This window comes from Trichechus manatus, unplaced genomic scaffold (genome assembly GCF_000243295.1).
Source record: "Trichechus manatus latirostris isolate Lorelei unplaced genomic scaffold, TriManLat1.0 scaffold00061, whole genome shotgun sequence".
NCBI lineage: Eukaryota > Metazoa > Chordata > Mammalia > Sirenia > Trichechidae > Trichechus > Trichechus manatus.
In genome coordinates, this window is record NW_004443997.1 from 12970081 (window position 1) to 12988058 (window position 17978).

Genomic DNA, 17978 nt, shown 5'->3' on the forward strand with positions numbered 1-17978 from the left:
GGGACATAAAGTGATACTCGTGAGGAGTGTGCCTTTTGGCTCAAGTAGATACAGAGGCTAAACGGACAGCTTCTGCCTGGTGGTGAGATGGGAAGGCAGAGAGGATTGGGAGCTGGTTGAATGAACATGGGGAATCAGGGGTGGAAAGGAAGAGTGTGCTGTCACAGTATGGGAAGAGCAATTAGAGTCACATAACAATGTATGTATAAATTTTTGTATGGGAAAAAACTTTTTAAAAATATGTACAGTTCATTTTATGTCAATTAAACTTCAGTACCAAAGAAAAAGAAACAAATTCTTGTGCCATTTGTAATGCTATTTTTCCTGTCCTTTTGATAGCCATTTTAAAGTTTAAATGAACTCACTTCCTTCTCCTTGGTCTCTAAGTCTGTTTCGAAAGCTGTGTCTTGTGGCACCACACTGTTGCCTAAAAATAATTCATGTTCTTGTCCAAAGAAATGGAAAAGCTAAGAATTAGACATTTTCCTTTTCAAATTATTTTTTGGCACAGTCTGCATGTATAGCTGGTTTGACTATGCTTACCTTTTATAGCTCACCAAACCAGTTCTACCTGTGGCCTCAGATAGGTTACCATTTTGGTAATTCACAGATTGGAGGAGAGGGATAGGGTTTATCAGGAAAGTGATTGATTATATCACAACCATGAATTTAGGTTCAAGTGCTTTTTAGTCACACAGCGTACCCCAGAATTTTATATAATCAAGCTGACATCTTTAATAAAAATAGAAATTTGAAATACTTAGAGTCTGGATTTTCTAGAACATTTGTTAAAATTTTTTTTTACTTTTCTGTCATTTCAGCTCTGGTTTAAATATCTTGTACCCAGGTGAAACGGAAATCAATAACTTACTTAAGCTTGTCTTAACAGAAGGTGAGAATTATCCTTTAACTGTCCTTGAACAACTGTCCTTTTTTTTGTTCCTGGGTGGTGCAGAGGGTTGAGCTGTCAACTGCTAGCCGAAAGGTTGGCCATTCAGATCCACCCAGGCGCACCTCAGAAGTAAGGCTTGGCGATCCGCTTCTGAAAGGTCACAGCCTTGAAAACCCCATGTGTGCATTATGATGTCAGATTTCACCACGTGGCTTATATTTTTGTGAGAGGAAATATTAGGTCACTCATTTCATAGATTTTTACGTATTACAAGTGATCTCATACACACCTGCACACATGGGGTCGCCACGAGTCAGAATCGACTTGACGGCAACTGACAACAACAGCAAGGAAACAACTGAATATTAAGATAATAGATACTTCTTTTTCTCGTCTCTAGTAATCAGCCTTGTTTTAAAAATGTGACTGCATATTGCCAACAGCTCAACTATACTGAAAGCAGAAACTATATTTTATATATCTTCAAGCTTTATAAACCTCTTTCTACTGCTTAGGACAATGTACCTGACTGTAGATATGTAATAAATGTTTAATGATAATGCTATCGTGGTGATTTCTAAGCCAGTTTTTGTTGTTACTGTTTGTATAGGTACATGGTACCTGGTGCCCCTAGATTGTCACAAAATGTTGGCATTCTACTTGTTTAAAAACTTTTTTTTAAAATAGCATCAGTTTTCTAAACGCAATTTCGAGGGTAGTTTATGGCACTTTGTTGTGTGTTAGGAGAGAGAAACAGCGGCCTCTCCCAGCTCCGGGATGTGATCCTGACCAATTTAGCAGAACAGCTTCAGTACAACAGATTTGGCAGTGATGAGGATGACCATTACAGGTGACACAGTTGTGTTATTCACTGCTAGCCTTTTCCTTGTGTTCTTTTAAGTAATTAATTTACATGTAAATATGTTTGATCCAATTTAGTCTCCTATCATATCTAGTATAATGACTAGCATAATAAAGCCTAAACTGTAGATCAATTGAAAGATAATAAATCCTACAGTGGCCCTAAGAAATGATAATAGAACATTTCAATTTTATCGGTAAAGTAATTTGGGCAGAAATAATGGATGGAACTTATTTAAGAAATCTTGGAGGAGAGTTCCATCCAAATTGCTGGAATGAGAGAGTGGGTGAGTATGTGTTAGAGGTGATGAGGGGAAGGAGGGTGTTGGTATTCTATGTTATTTATGAAATACTTTGACTGGGTGGTTGAGTGCCATCTTGTTTCTGTACATTTGATTTAGATAATACGCCTAGTTGTTAGCATCATCGCTGAGTAAGAGTTTGCTTGCAGTGCCAGTTAATTTCGTATCTTCTATATGTCATTTCATACCAATTGTATACAATTTATCCTCTTGCTAATAAACCATCAATATTTTATTGTTACATTTTTCCTGCACTGTAAAGACTAAATGATGAACTTTTACACTACATTCTGAAGATCGTTGTTCGAGAATCCTGTATCTTAATCACCAAGTGCCAAACTGTCTCTAAAGATGATTTTCAAAAGCTCCTTTCAACTGTGCCTGTAAGTAAAAGTGTATTTAATGACAGCAAAATTATATCAAGCTTCCCTCTTTTCATTTTATTGTATTGACGTGTGTGTGTGTAGACATACACACTTATGCACACGCTCCGTAAAATAGATTTAAAATAATATATGAAAGTCAGTGCTAGACATGTAGCAGTAGGTAAATCCACTTGAAACGCCTTCTCTAAAAACTTTGTTTCCCCTTACTTAAATTTCTTGATACAGTAAAGTGTTTGACTCAGTTTGTGTGCTTTTATTTTAATTTATTTAGTGAGGATTTTTTTCCCTATTGATTTTTAATTTAGCACTGTTTTCTAAGCCATCAATGTTTTGCAGAGACTAATAGGAGCTAAAAGGTTTTTTTAAGGGTTTGGGTAGAGTCTTCTTCATGGAGAAGCATGTGAGGGAGAGCAGAAATATTAAAAGGTAAAAATGCCAGTAAGTATTCTGATTAGTGAGGATTGTGTAGCAAAAGGGTGAAAATTAATGGTAAATGTATCAAATTAGGTATCTAAAGCCTATGGAAATAAGTCATCTGAGAAACTAATTTGGTCTGTTTTCTGCACTTTCTCTTGTTTCCCTTGTTGAAATCTTTTAAAAACATGAGGATTACATGATCCTCCTTTCAGTAGAGTCTAGATCATTTAAATGCCCTTATTTGTATTAAAGGCTGCATCCTCCTGCCTGCGCTATCTGATGGCAGTTCAGAACCACCTTCTCAGTAACACTGTTTTGATTAAACCTGATGAGAACGATGACAGTGACAACTCCTTGCAGGGAGAGACATTGAAGGTACAGGTAAACACCAAGCTTTATTCGAACGATGCTTTCTACCCAGCGTGTAAAACACAGCTTACACAGCTAAATTTGTGTGCATTATGATGTCAGATTTCACCACGTGGCTTATATTTTTGTGAGAGGAAATATTAGGTCACTCATTTCATAGATTTTTACGTTATTGCACAGTTGTTACCATGTTTGTGACACTCTCATAATGTGTCATCCTTGTGTGCCAGTCTTTTTGTGCCTTTGTTTATTTTCATCTTCTTTTAAGAGCTATAAAATAAGGCACCTACAAGTGATCTCATACACACCTGGAAGTTTTATATACATATATATATAAATACATATATAACGTATATATATATATCGCAGAGCATAACATTTTAAAAACTTGATGTTTTGGATGTTCTGTTGTATTCTCTTGATTCAAGTAACTTTAAAAAGGTGACAGTTTTCTCACAGTCTCTACATTAACGATTTAGTTTCTCAACTTATAGTTCATTTCATTTTCTGTAATTATTTTTAAATTAGCTTTTGTGTAAACTCAATAATTTGTACCCACATGGCAATTTATAGCAGTCCACAAATATTTTTTTAGAGCAGTGGTTATTATAATTTTGACAGATGCTCAAGGCTGTTGTTTGCATTGTTCTTCAGAATTTCATCTTTGCGGGAGAACTAGAGAAGTCAATAAGCATTTTATTTTCCCTTAAAATGTTGACTTAAACACACTAAGAGAGGAAAAAAAGAACAAGGAAGCCATAGTCATAGATAAAAGCTATTATAGTTTGCCCTTTTCTTACTCTTTTATGCATAAGTACAATATAAATCATACATCTGCTAGTTCATATTTATGAGTGTACCTCATTATATAATCAGTTTTTTTTAAACAGGCAGAAATACATGAATTCATAGTTTAAATTGCTGATACTATTTATTTAACTTCTCTTGCCTTAGTTTCCTAATCAGTAAAAAGGGACAATAATAACACCTACCTTGTAAGGTTGCTGTGGGGATTAGAGACAAGGTCTGTAAAATGCCTGGCACTATTCTGGTGCATGGGATGTAGTCAATAGATAATAGCTGATATTATTGGTGTGGTTTATACCATAATTCAGCTTGTCTAGGAAGCTCAGAATTCCTTTTCTTGTAATAATAGAAATATCTCAGTAATACAAAAAACAAAACAAAGCAACAGACAATTCCAACAATGAAAAGAAAATTTATTTTATTTGAAAAGGCTAAATTTAGTAAGTTCCTAAGTAAACCGTGGAAGAAAAGAGAAAGATTCTTAGTAAAGGCAGGCAGAACAGGTTTGGTTGTCTAGTATTTCTGGGAGAAATAAAAAACATAGATTTCACCTAGAGGGTTAGTTTGATTGAATTTTTTTTAGTAGAAAATAATTGCAAACTAAACATTTCTATGATCTTAGTTTCTTAACACATTATTTAGTGTTTGTACGTCCATGAGTTCTCTGATAGTTAATTTTAATGTTTAATAGCCTGTAACTGCCTGCTGCTCTAATTGAATTTTTTAACCTGCCTGTTTTCAAATGTAATGGGTTTAAGACATTAAGTAAAAGGTCACTTGTACTGTTTCAAAATGTTGTGTTTTTGTCTCATTTTATTCACCGCCTATACATGCGCCTTTTACTGTTCTGTTTTTCTCTTTAGCTATCCTCATACCACCCAAGGCAGTCTTCCACCTGGACAGTTTCTGGGCTGGCCACCAGGAGCTCTCTTGTGCTGGAGGGGAAGGGAGAAATGCATCTTTCTCCTAGGGACTCGGTGTGCTCCCTGTGAAATACTGCGTATTTCTGTCAGCACTCGTGACCTCAGCCTCCCAGATCAAATTGCCACTTGCCACCCTAGCGGAATTTACTGCTTTGGGCTTATTCTGGCCACCTCATCATTTAATTTGGAAATGTGTCATTAAGTGCATCATTTCACGTGGTCGTTGTGAGTGTGTACGCATCACAAAGCTTAAAAATAACGTTATGGTATTTTCTGCCTAGGAGCTAAAGGTCAGTATTTTGGCTCTTGCCACCCAAATCCTGACTGGATGTGATGAAGTGCTGGAAATGCTACAGCAGGTCACCACTGCCCTCATCAATAGTGACATAGTGGACCGTGAACAGAGGTGAGGGAGTAGATGCGAACTGTGACCTGCTGCCCTTCAGGAAGAAGAATTCACTTACAAATGCCAAATCTTTTAGAACATGATAGAGTGATTTTTGTGAGAATAGGTTGAAATGGCAAGTGTTACAATGCCAAATGCAATGGAGCCCTTTAATGGTGCTTTTAGGTTGGGCCAAGAGCCATAATCTAGGGGTAGCAAGGTTGTAGAGGACAGCCTTGTCTCTGGCATTTGGAATTTCTACTGTCATTATTCCCAAATGGGCCTTTCCTTAAGCATCTAGGTCAGTGCCATGTGCACTTGTTTCCTCACAATAAATACTTCGGGGAGGAAGAAGGGACTTAGTGGTACAGATAATCAGTTGCTTCATAGAAGATGACACTGACATGATAATCTTGTGACTCTACTATAATTTCACTTCTCCAAATATAGGAGTGACCTATACAGAGGGTAGATTTCTTTTTCGTAGTAATAAAGCTGTTTCTTAGCCCTCCCCATTAAAATTTCTGCTGTGGTTTGCTTTTAGAGATGAGTTATATTCTGTGTTTTTTTGATAATTTTGATGTTAGAGATGCCAATCTAAAGCCATCCTGCAGTGTAATTTTTGCCTCAATAACCTTGCCTGTCCCTGTCTCCCTGTTTCTTGCCCACTCTCAGAGAGTAAGTGCAGGTTGGGACTGTGAACAATATAATTCAGACAGGTGTTGCATTGGGTATATTAAGACATGTAGAGGGGCAGGGAAGCTGGATTAATGGAAGCAGAACAACCAGAACAGAAATGTTGAGAATGTTGATACAATGTGGAAAATGTAACCAATATCACTGAACAATATGGATAGAAATTGTTAAATGGCAGCCTAATTGGCTATGTAACTTTTCACCAAAAACTCAATAAAATATTAAAAAAAAAAAAAGACATGTAGTGTCCACTGTGGCACTTCATGCAGATCTGTCATGGGGTGGGGGTGTAATCTAATGTGAGAGCCATAGAGGTGTGAGGTCTTTTCTGTTCCACGATCAATAACCTTAGTAGTCTCAGAGAACTGACATAATCCTTGTCTTGCTCTGGGAGACCCCCATACCTTAATTCCTCTAGCAGAGGATGGAGATATGAAAAGTGTAGTTGTAAAGAAAAATGTGAAGTCTTCCTGCCTCTGTACCCAATATCAAACTTGATTTCTCTAAGCCAGAAGTGGGGTTCACTGCTCTGGGCAGATGCAGCAATGTTGTAGCCGTTCACTTCCTCCCTCAGAGTCTCTCAGTGCAGTTCAGTGACTAGCAGCCCGTGAGCTCAGGAACTTTGCAGGGAGTTCCCACCTAGAGTAGCTGTTTACATATTAGAACCCATTTATAAAGTACTTTGAAGATGCTAGGAAATGCACTGAGTAAACTTTTTCACCAGAGCTGCAGGTGAAATCCATTAACAGGTGTCCAGTCTCCCCCATCCCTCAGTGGTAGAAGGTGGGACATTTGAGGACTGAATTGCTGTTACTGTAAGTGCTTGGCTAGTTCAAGGAGATGCCATTGAAGAGAATTCATCAGGTAGATATGACTTTGGTTGCTTCTTCATATGATTGGGAATTGCTTAGACTGTGTTTTCTTGAATTTTTTTGGTAGGTTAAAAGGCTTGGAGCAAGTTACTAAGGCTACTATGCTGGGTCACCTTCTTCCAGTGTTACTGACCTCCCTGATGCACCCAAACTTGCAGACTCTGACCATGGCCGATGCCCTGATGCCTCAGCTCGTGCAGCTGGTGCTCTATACCAGTCAGGTATGGGCCTCGGGGGCCGAAGGGAACTGCTTTTTGGCCAACCGACTTCATGTCACCGCTGTGTGCTTTCACTGAAGGCAGAATAAGCATAACCATATCTTTCAGAAACCAAGGGAAATAATGATCAAATGAAGAAACATGTCATGTCATAAAAATTAACTAGAATATGAAGGGAGAAGATTTTGTTTCTTTGACTGAATTACATATTGCAATATTTTAGCCAGTTTTCATTGTCCATCTCTTAACTCAGCTGTAGGAACGCTAATATATGATGTGCGATTGAAACCCGACAGCATATTTCATTTCCTGAGTCCTTACCAGCTATTGGTAACTAATATAAATGATGTATTCCATTCCAGCGTTAAGTAACATTATGTCAAGTGGTCTAAGTAGCAAAGCATTTCTTAATGAAGGAGGGCAGACTAGAACTGTAAAAAGACTATTTAAGTGAGAATTCCAAGTTTGGCTCTAGTACCATCCAGATAATTAACGGTAAGCACTTTAAGACATGATGATGGTTTTGTGTTTCAGACGGCTTTGCTGCTTAAAACCCAGTCTCCAGTTTTTGCTGAGGTGGGCTGTTCCCCATGTGGTGCATCCGACCAGAAGGGCAGGCTGTTCCCCGATGAGAGGTGATGGATCCTGCTACCTTGCAGAACCCCTTCCTTGTTCCCTTCTAGTGAAAGCCTAGCACTCCTTCTATGACCATGATTTCTAGCAAGGATTAGCTAACTGGAAAAAGAAAGAGATTTGAGGGTCAAGATTTTACAGATAATTGTAGAATTGCTTTGTAGATTTATGGAAACAGGTCAGAAGAAATTTCCCCACGGATCCAAGAGATTAGTTCAAAATTGACTGGAAACTCTCATACACTAGTGGTGAGGATGTAAAATATTATGACTCCGGAAAACAGTTTGGCAGTTTTTCAAAAAGTTAATATACACTTACTGTATGATCCATTCTATTCTAAGTGTTTACCCTAGAGAAAAGAAGGCATAGAATCTTACAAAGACTTGTATATGAATGTTCATAACAGCATTTGTTATAATAGCCCAAACTGGAAACAACCCAAAACTGGAAACAACCCCAATATCCATCAATAGGTGAATGGAAAAACTTATGGTATATCCATACAAATGAATCCTACTTAGCAATAAAGAAGAATGAGCTATTTATTGATATGTTCAACAACATGGATGAATCTTAGAATACTTGTACTGAGTCAAAGAAGCCAGAGCCAATCACCAAAAAGTAGAAACACCCCAAATGTCCATCAACAGATGAATGGATAAACAAAATGTGTATGTCCATACAATGGAATATTATTCAGCCGTAAAGAGAAATGAAGTCATGGTATATGCTATGACATGGATGAACCTTGAAAATATTATGCTGAGTGAAATAAGTCAGACTCAAAAGGACAAATATTATATGATTCCATTTGTATGAAGTATCTAGGACAGGAAATGCATAGAGACCAAAATTCATCAGTGATTATCAGGGGAAAGAGGAGTGAGAAATGGGAAGTTATTGCTTATGGGGTACTGGGTTTCTGTTTGGGGTGATAAAAAAAATGTTTTTAGAAATAGTGGTGACAGTTACACACCATAGTGAATATGATTAATGTCACTGAACTGTACATTCAAGACTGGGTGAAACAGCAAATTTCTTGTGATATTTATCTTACCACAATTTAAAAAAAAAAAAAAGAAGCGAGATCCCTCCCACCCAAAAAAATAGTACATACTGTATAATTCCATTTGTATAAAACTCTACAAAATGCGAACTAATCTCTAGCAACAGCAAGCAGATCAGTGATTACCTGGTGGGGAGAAATAGAGGAATTTCAAAGAGGTAGGAGGAAATTTCACAGGTACATACATTTGCCAAAACTTACCAAGTTGCTTTAAATATATGTAATTTATAGTATGTCGACATTATCTCATTAAAGCGATCTTAAAAAAGTTGACCAGGAAGGAAGGACATCCTGGGCAGTGGTGTCACTACGGTTGGTGTCACCTAGTGCGATAACTCATGGTGTCCCCCATTCTGGGTTGGGTGGGGCCGTCCAGGATGTACCACTGATCATGGGTTTCTCTAGAATAGAGCTACCCAACGAAACTTTTCTCAGTGATGGAACTCTATGCGTTTGTCCAATACCTTCCTTCAGCCATAGCCACATGTTGTTATTGAGCACTTGTAATGTGGCTAGTACAGCTGAGGAGCTGAAGTTTTAATTAAAAAGGAGGAACTGAATTTTTAATTTTATTTAGTTTAAGTTAAATGTAAATGGCCACAATGGAACAACCAGAATGAGAATGTTCATACATTGTGAAGAATGTAACCAATGTCACTGAACAACTTGTATAGAAATTGTGGAACGGGAACCTAAACTGCTATATAAACCTTCACTGAAAACACATAACGTGTTATTTAAAAAAAAAATTTTAATGGCCACTTGTGGCTAGCAGCTACCATATTGGATAGTGCAACTGTAGAGCCTTTTCAATGGAAGGGTCTGCAGAGTTGAAAGAGAATAACAGAAAAGGTTATGTTTTAGAAGTTTGTACTCCACAACCTTGGGCTCTATGAAGACCTTCAGAGTTCAAGTGCAGTAGGTAAGAGAGGGCCTTTGAATACACTTTTCTGTAGTAAAAATTACAGTGAAAATTTTTGCAATTGTGTATACTCATGGAGGTTTCAACAATTAACTTGTAGCTATCAACAGAGGGAACTTTTACAAGACAGTAATCCTATGGGATTTGGAAAGGGACCAGTCTTAAAGGTCCTTTATGGTATCTTTTTTCTGACTAATTCTAAATGAGAGTTGGCAGATCCTTTCCTGGACATCAGTTGGGCTTCTCCTTTGAAAAAAGCAAAAAACGCAAATATAGTGTCTCACAGCAAAAAGAAAATAAATAAAACACCTTAAATATAGGGATTCTAAAAATATTTCTGATCAGCACTGATATCAGGCAATTAAAAACCACAATATTTTCATACTGCATTATGCAGAAAATTAATGAGTAATTTCTTAACCTTTCGTATTTTAGTGCATATACATTTTGTTTTTCCCTTCCTTGCTGCTAAGCTAAATCACTATCTTTGTCTCTGGTTTTAGAATGTTAGAAGAGAAAGAAGAGCCAGGTTTTCTCACTGGCTTAAAGATTCCTGCCCCATGGGCTGCTGGGAAGACTGTGGAAACAGTGCACCCTGTCAGAGACAACTATAAATTTAAGGAAACCGTCCATATCCCCGGAGCTCGCTGCCTGTATCTGAGATTTGATAGCAGATGCTCTTCACAATACGACTATGACAAAGTAAGCAAGAACTGAGACTCATTCTTGTTTCCACCTCTAGTAAGCTGATTTCTTAGATGCTTCTTATTTTAATTTGCTGCTGGTCACCATTCTTGACTGATTTTCGTCTGCAGCTATCTCTAAGGAGAACTTCCCTAAGGTAATACCTTGAAAGGTAGTGATTAAGGGAGGTAAAGAGCCACCACCTCTGCGGTCTAAGAACAGTGTGTTAATGACGCTTTGAAAGTATACTTTTGTAAGCTTTCAAAAAGCATAGCTCCTAGTCAAAGCAAATTTTCCTTTGTATTCTGCTTACATCCTGCATTTCCTCTGTGCTTGGAACTCCTGTAGATGTATGCTGTCCATTTATATAGAAAGGTCTGACTGCCCAATTCTTGAGGCTTCTCATGTATCTTTTGGGAGAAGGTGGCCATTTAGAAGGGTATCAGATGTGCTAGGATCTGGTTTATATTTCTTTCAATTATTTGTTCTTGTTTGCTGTTACCTCTGGGCCCACATAGATTTTGAGGAAGAGTAGTTTCCAACCTGGTGACTTAACAATTATAAATAAAAGGAAGTGTTATAGGGTTGATGTATTCTTCTTTTTCCTAATAGTTGTGATTTTCTTTGATTTCTAATCATTCTGGACTTAAGAAGAAAGGCTAAAGAAAATTGGGATAGGTAACATATGAAAGAAAAACTAGAGGATTATATAATAGCTTTGGACACATAAAGGATTGTTTTATGTAGATTGTTAGCTGTCTATTATGTCTCTCCTTTGTGAACTATGTATGGGCAAATGGCCTTAGATACCATTAGGGGAGATTTTTAGGTTAAAAATTAAGGACTTCTTAACTGTACATGATATGAGATGGTGAAACACACTGGGCAAAGTATAGGGTCCTCTTCCCCATGATATTTTAGGCTAGGGAAGATTCCTAGATGTCTGGAGGGGTTTGTCTTGCCCCCAAAACTTGCCTTAGGTGGAGGCAAGAGAATATAGAAGATGGCCTTTGGTAGGCCTTTCAAACCATCTATCTCCTGTCGTCAGTCTACCCCCTTTCATGTCTCCTAGCATTGTGTCTACCCCCATTTCCTAGATCCCTAGAAATGACTATTAAAAGTAGAAATGGAAGAGGCTGCCATTTTAGTTGGTGTCATTTTGTTTCTCTTTTAAAGACAGTAATTTGCATCTTCTGATGTGAGCTAACCTCCACCTGCAGTAGACATTAGTGTTAAGTGATGAAGCACAAAGAGGCTTACTGCACGGATAAAATAACATTTACTTTTCCAGTGGCCCCTGGCTGGTGTCAGCAAAAGGTGCAAAAGGGTAAGAAATCACAAAATGAGAAGCGTCCAGAACTAAAAATTCAACTTTTAGTTCTAAACTTAACTGTTAACCAAACTTAGCTTATTAGAAGAAGCCAGAGTGTACATTAGAAGACAGGATTTGGTACTGACAGAAGCCAGAGCTTTCTCTTTCTTCTAGAAGTGTTTGAATGCCAGATGGCCTGTGTATGTTTCTCCTGCGTATTAGAAAGTTGATCGATTGTTTATAAATGAACAGCCCTCATTGAAGAAAAGTATTGATACATGAAAACTGACCCAAGAAGTAGCGGCCCCCTTTCTGACCCAAAGTTGTATCAATTTCTTTTTATGCCATTAAGCAGCATTCAAAGACTATATGGCTTATTTTCACTTTGTTGCGTTTTTAAATTTTTTCATTTATTCATTAATGGTTTTTTTTGGTGCTTTTATTTTGTTGTTAGATATCTTTTCATCTGTATTTGCTCGCTTTATTAATTTTGGGGAGGACTTCAGGGGGCATACTGTACCTGTTATTAATGTTATATGTCATTAATTAGGAGTAAAATAGCTATTTCAAAAAAAAAAAAGATATATATGACATCCGAGTATAACTATTTTAAAGTGAAATCCCCAAGTCAATTAAATTGTGGTAATACAAAAAAAATTAAAACACATTTTAAAATGTTTTTATTTTAATCATTATTACCCTATGGCTGCCCTATAAACACCAATGACTGATTACATCCAAACTGGTATCAGTTGTATCTTAAAAAAAGGAAATATTAGTTATAATGACACCAGTGCCTGGTTGTAAATGTTTTGTTTTGTTTTTTAACAAACATTTCTTGCAGCCTTTTTATTTGTAGATGTTGTTTTTGTTTTTCTTTTACAGTCTAACAGTATATTTTCTGTTTTGAAGTTGGTGATATATGCGGGGCCTAACACAAACAGTAGGAAAGTTGCTGAATATGGAGGCAATACACTGGGATATGGCAGCCGTAGTGTCTTAGGAACTGGCTGGCCGAAAGACTTGGTGAAGGTATGGTATTCAGTCATAATCACTTCCTAGAAAGGAAAACTGAACTCTTAACATTCATCATGGGCCCAAGTATGAACTAAAATTTCAGAAAACATTTGCCAGGGGGGCTTTTGTCAGGCTTGTAAACTCACTGTTTGTATTCAAAATGATCCTCCTTTCACTTGTAGGGCATCAGACCCCTGTCCTTTCCAGAATTTGTATCTGTTCCATAGACTGAGGTTGTCACAGCATTTTCTTCCCTGTGCATTAAAAGGACTGCTAGTTCTTTCAGCTTACTTCTTCTCTAGACTACTTTATGCTTGGTAGCCTAGAATCCCAGAGCCGTTATAGTTTAAAAGTGTTGAATTAGTTTCAAATGAATTTGGTCCTTTACTATTCTCAGTCTGATGAGATTTGAGCCTGCTTCATGATTTGGGCCCTTGAACTACTCCATATTGGCCTAGAAAATGAATGTGAACTGAAGTACCCATTAAAACCTGAGAACTTTTCCAAAGTCTGTTCTCTGGACCTTTATTTTACACGCATTCTGTAAAGTTGCCTGCAGGGGTCAGGACCAGCACTACACTTTTAATTGTGCTCTGCCTTACTACGTTTTGTTTCTCACTCATGGTGTTGGTGATATAACACAGCAAGGTCTCCCAGCACTTGGTCAGTGTTCTTCAGAGTACTGGCCATTTGCCTGCATTATTGACACCAGTGAGGTGATGGAGAGGAGAGAGGGAGGCAGAAGGAATAGAACTCTGAGGGATTTACTGGAAATTATGCTCAAGAGTTGATCAGTCATTACTCAGGTCCTGCTGTTGGGCAGTTGGGGCTCTTTTCGCAGATACCTAGTGCCAAAGGCTCCCTGGTCAGGAGAGACACCTAGAAGGCTGATGTCTAAATGAGAGGGGATGGAATTTGAATTTACACAGTGAATGTAAAAAGGAGTGAAATATTGCTGTGGTCCTCTTGAAAGTGAATCTCTGAAATTCATTGCTCTCTTAAAAATTGTCTCATTTTTAAAGTGCATTTCTCCCCCCCCCCCTTAAATTTTAAGGTGGAAGGAGATACAGTCACCTTCTCCTTTGAAATGAGAAGTGGCCGTGAACACAACACTCCCGATAAAGCTATGTGGGGCTTTGCTTGCACAGTTCGCGCTCAGGTACTTGAATCTAACCAATGCTGTGGGCATAATGTACTTTCTCCTATGTGCCTTGGTTACATACATATTTGCCTTGAAAATGGGGCAGAATATGAGCCACTCTTTCATTTGTCTCTTCCACGTGGCAATAGTCAACCATTCTGTTTCTTTTATGGAATAAGCACTAGCTACAGCCTAAAACCAATTCAGCAGTACAGAAATTATCCATTGGTAGGGGCTCTGTCTTCAGAATCTGGATAGGTGACCTGGCTCCAGCAACTTTCCATAGGGCAAAGAAGACTTGCACACTTAATAGAAGTAAGCTCTTGGATTCTGGGTTTTAAGAGTAGTAGGAGTTCTGTTACCCCCTCTAATGGCCTGATTTTGAAAACTTATTTTTAGACTGGAGGTTGCTTAAGTTTAACCAAGCTAAGAATCTCTACAGTGGAATTATCTGCTGGAATGTAAGCTCCATGAGGGCAGGGACGTTTGTTTTATTCTCTGATGTGTCTCAGGTACCTAGGACGATGTCTGGCACACATTAGGTACTCAATAAGTATTTATTGAATGAATTGAGTGCAGTCATTGACCACATCATGGTTCAAGCACAGGACAGAGGTGACAAAAAAAAATAGTGATTTATACCTGCATAGGCACATCAGAGAGGAAGTTACCCGAAGAATCTGGGCTTCTTGCATGTGATTTTTGCCATTTCTAATATGGAGTCTTATTGGCTATTCTCCCCCCAGAGTTTGGTTGAGACTTCACACTGTGGTCATTCCAGTGCCACCATCTGCTCATGGTGTTGGGTGCTATACATGTGTGCCATAGCAGTGGCACTCGCTGCCGCCCTGTGAAGCCCTATGCTTGGGGACGATGCAGTGTGGGGCAGCACAGGTGGAAGTGCTCCGCCAGCGCACACTGACCAGTGTGGTTTACCCCTGTTTGCGTTGTAGGAATCTTCGGAGGATGTCTCGGGAGGCTTGCCCTTTCTGGTAGACCTGGCTCTAGGCCTGTCTGTATTAGCGTGTTCCATGTTAAGAATCCTGTACAACGGACCAGAAATTACCAGAGAAGAAGAAGCCTGTCAAGAGCTACTGCGGTCCAAACTTTTACAAAGGTAACAAAAAGGCTCAAGTTGCGCTAGTTTTGCTCAAAAAGGAAAAAGGACTTTAACTGTGGGAAACTACTTTTAGGACATTTCCCAGCTGATAGTACTACTGCCTGACAATCTCATGGGAGTCATTGTGTCTAAGAAGTAAGATGAAAATTACACCAAAGTGCCTTCTGGTCCTTACTTTACTGAATTTGAAATTGTAACCTTGCACTGCGTAAGCTTTTCCCCAACCCAAATATTGTATAATTGGATAAAAGGACCCCCAGAGGATGGATAGAGATGGGATAACGCAAATATAGTAAAATGTTTATTATAGAATCTAGATGCAGTATATAGGTGTCAGCCATGTCATTCAGCTTTTCTGTATCTTTAAAAGTTTTCATCATAAAACTTTGGGGGAGAGGTAGATTCGCAAAGATGTGCTTTCATATACTGCACATTTTTCTTTAGCCTCTGAAGGTTTAGTGAATAATTTAACCATAATCTCTTACTTCATGTTTTTGTTAAATCTGAAAATTTGAAACAGCTCTCCTGTAAGCTTGCCAGAAGTGAAGAGTGTGACGGCTTCTTTTCTGTCTGCTCAGGTGCCAGTGGCAGGTGGAGGCCAATGGAGTGATCTCCCCCGCCCTTACGCCCAGCCCCTCGCCACTGCCTCTGACCATAGAGGAAGACAGAGAGTTCACCTACCCCTCTGACGTCCTTGTCCCTCCCGTGGGAAACTATTTTGATCTGCCTCGGATCAGGCTGCCTCCAGGAATCATGATAAAGCTCAGGGAAATTTCTGGGCGTGCTAGACCTCAATTTAGACCAAGTATAAAGTATGTTCCTATATAGCATTTTCTTTTTTCATATAAGAACAATTTTAAACAATTGAAGAGGGCATATTTCTTCATGTGGTCTATCGAACAAGCCTTTAGTTTTATGTTTACTTAATGAATGCTAACCGAGTTCTCTGGCGAGCCCTGCAGGTGGTATTCTAGGGTCAGTGGTTCTCAAAGTGTGGTCCTCCACCCAGCAGCATCAGCATCACTTGGGAACATGTTAGAAATGCAGACTTTTGGCCCCATTCCACACCTACTGAATTAGAAGCTCTGGGGATGCCATCCAGTGATCCGTGTTTTAACAAGTTTCCCATGTGACTGATGCACACTGAAGTTTGACAGATTCTGAGTTTTTCTCAGATGGTTTGATCTTCTACTAGTAGTTGGCCTCACCTTTGGTTTCTGTAGAGTCTAGAGACATTTCTTTATATTTGCTGCCTAGAGGGATGGTGAGAGGTTTTTATTCTAGAATGTGAAGTCTTGAAGTTACAAATGGCTTTGTGATATTCTTGCTTAAAGTTGTCTTTAACTCCTTTACTTCTCCTCTGCCTTCTGAGGCAAGAGTGGCCATCTGAGAGAGAAAAATTTAGAGAATGGATGAAATTTAAAATGAAAGAATACAGAAACACCATTATTTTCAGCCCAACATCCATATGCACTAAATACCCCACTCCATAAACCCAAAAACCCATTGCTGTTGAGTCGATTCCGACTCATAGTGACCCTCTAGGACAGAGTAGAACTGTCCCATTGGGTTTCCAAGGAGCGGCTGGTGGATTTGAACTGCTGACTTTTTGGTTAGCAGCCGAACACTTAACCACGGTGCCACTAGGACTCCACCACACACCGTAATACCATGTAAAATAAACTGGTAGATAAATGGTCCTAAAGGTCTTTTTTTAGCCTTAGACTTATTCCAGTTCTAATATGACTCTAGCTCAAAATACACAGATCATAGAAATGAAGGCTCTTTAATTTTTGATTATCAGCTAATTTACTAAATTATTGCCAGCTTGATGTGAAAGTCATCATTATGTTCATGCCCTTTATTCTGTTGTAATAAAGAAGGTGTGATGAATATATTTAGCATATTTAAATCAATGCCTACTTTCTTAAATCTGTAAACTGCGGTATTGGTGAGTTGAGAGCATGTCAGACATTTGACTAATTTCCATTGTAATCACAGGGAAGTGATTCAGCCAGATGTGATGGAGGAAATGGTGGTATCATGTGTTATTAAGCACTTGAACTTGGTTGATGCATTGCAGTCCCTAATAAATTTCCAGTATCAAGAAGAACATGCTGAGGAATATGATTTATTGTGTAAGATTATGGGAGAGACCTTTAAGAAACTCAATGCCATGGAGAGACAGCTACAGGTAAATCAAAGCCAACACACTGAACTTTTTCTTATGACTATTAGAAATAATTTCTTTTCTGGAAATTTCAAGAAGCTTAAAACGTGGTCTGAATTTTTTTTTTTTTTTTTTTAGTTACTATTACAACTAGAGCGGAGCCCTGGTGGCTCAGTGGTTAAGAGCTTGGCTGCTAACCAAAAAGGTCAGCAGTTCAAATCCACCAGCTGCTCCTTGGAAACCCTATGGAGCAGTTCTATTCTTTCCTATAGAGTCGCTGTGAGTTGGAATCAACTCAACGGCAGCGGATTTTATTACAACTAGAATTTCTGAATTCACAGATTACACTCCTTTTATTCCCCCCATGTATTTACACACTGTTTTATTTTAATGTATCAGAGTGTTGCAGAATTGGAACAGAAGTGGCAAAGTGAGGTTGATGATGCCATGCAGGGGAAACTGGAGAACAACATGCCTTTCTTCTATGATTACCATTTTAATGAGGTGAGCAAATCGTATGATTTATCATGGAGGCACTGCTGTTTATAGAGTCAAGGTGTGCACCACATATGTGTAGAGGTAAAATAATGTCACAGCCTAAAATGTTGCACACCCTAAAACATACTCATTCTTTAAAAGGGGTTAAATGAAAATTGAGTAGATCAACATGTCAATAATATAAAAAATAAATTACTCATTATTTTTTAACAGATTAATAGTTTTATAAAGAATCAAAAGCCAGAGACTAGAAGTAAGTATTGGCAGTACGTATATCTGACAAAGGA

General features: G+C 38.4%; 1 protein-coding gene across 1 annotated transcript in view; it reads left to right on the plus strand.

The window, feature by feature from the left end:
- HECTD4 (HECT domain E3 ubiquitin protein ligase 4) overlaps positions 1-17978 on the plus strand; it is a 119705-nt gene that overhangs the window by 36203 nt on the left and 65524 nt on the right. Inside the window, exons 13-26 of the mRNA XM_023733791.1 lie at positions 822-892; positions 1637-1742; positions 2318-2438; positions 3111-3239; positions 5239-5363; positions 6978-7131; positions 7663-7763; positions 10253-10451; positions 12658-12777; positions 13817-13921; positions 14857-15020; positions 15602-15835; positions 17025-17217; positions 17593-17697. Coding sequence (XP_023589559.1) covers positions 822-892; positions 1637-1742; positions 2318-2438; positions 3111-3239; positions 5239-5363; positions 6978-7131; positions 7663-7763; positions 10253-10451; positions 12658-12777; positions 13817-13921; positions 14857-15020; positions 15602-15835; positions 17025-17217; positions 17593-17697 — 1927 coding nt within the window. The remainder of the gene's footprint in view (positions 1-821; positions 893-1636; positions 1743-2317; positions 2439-3110; positions 3240-5238; positions 5364-6977; positions 7132-7662; positions 7764-10252; positions 10452-12657; positions 12778-13816; positions 13922-14856; positions 15021-15601; positions 15836-17024; positions 17218-17592; positions 17698-17978) is intronic.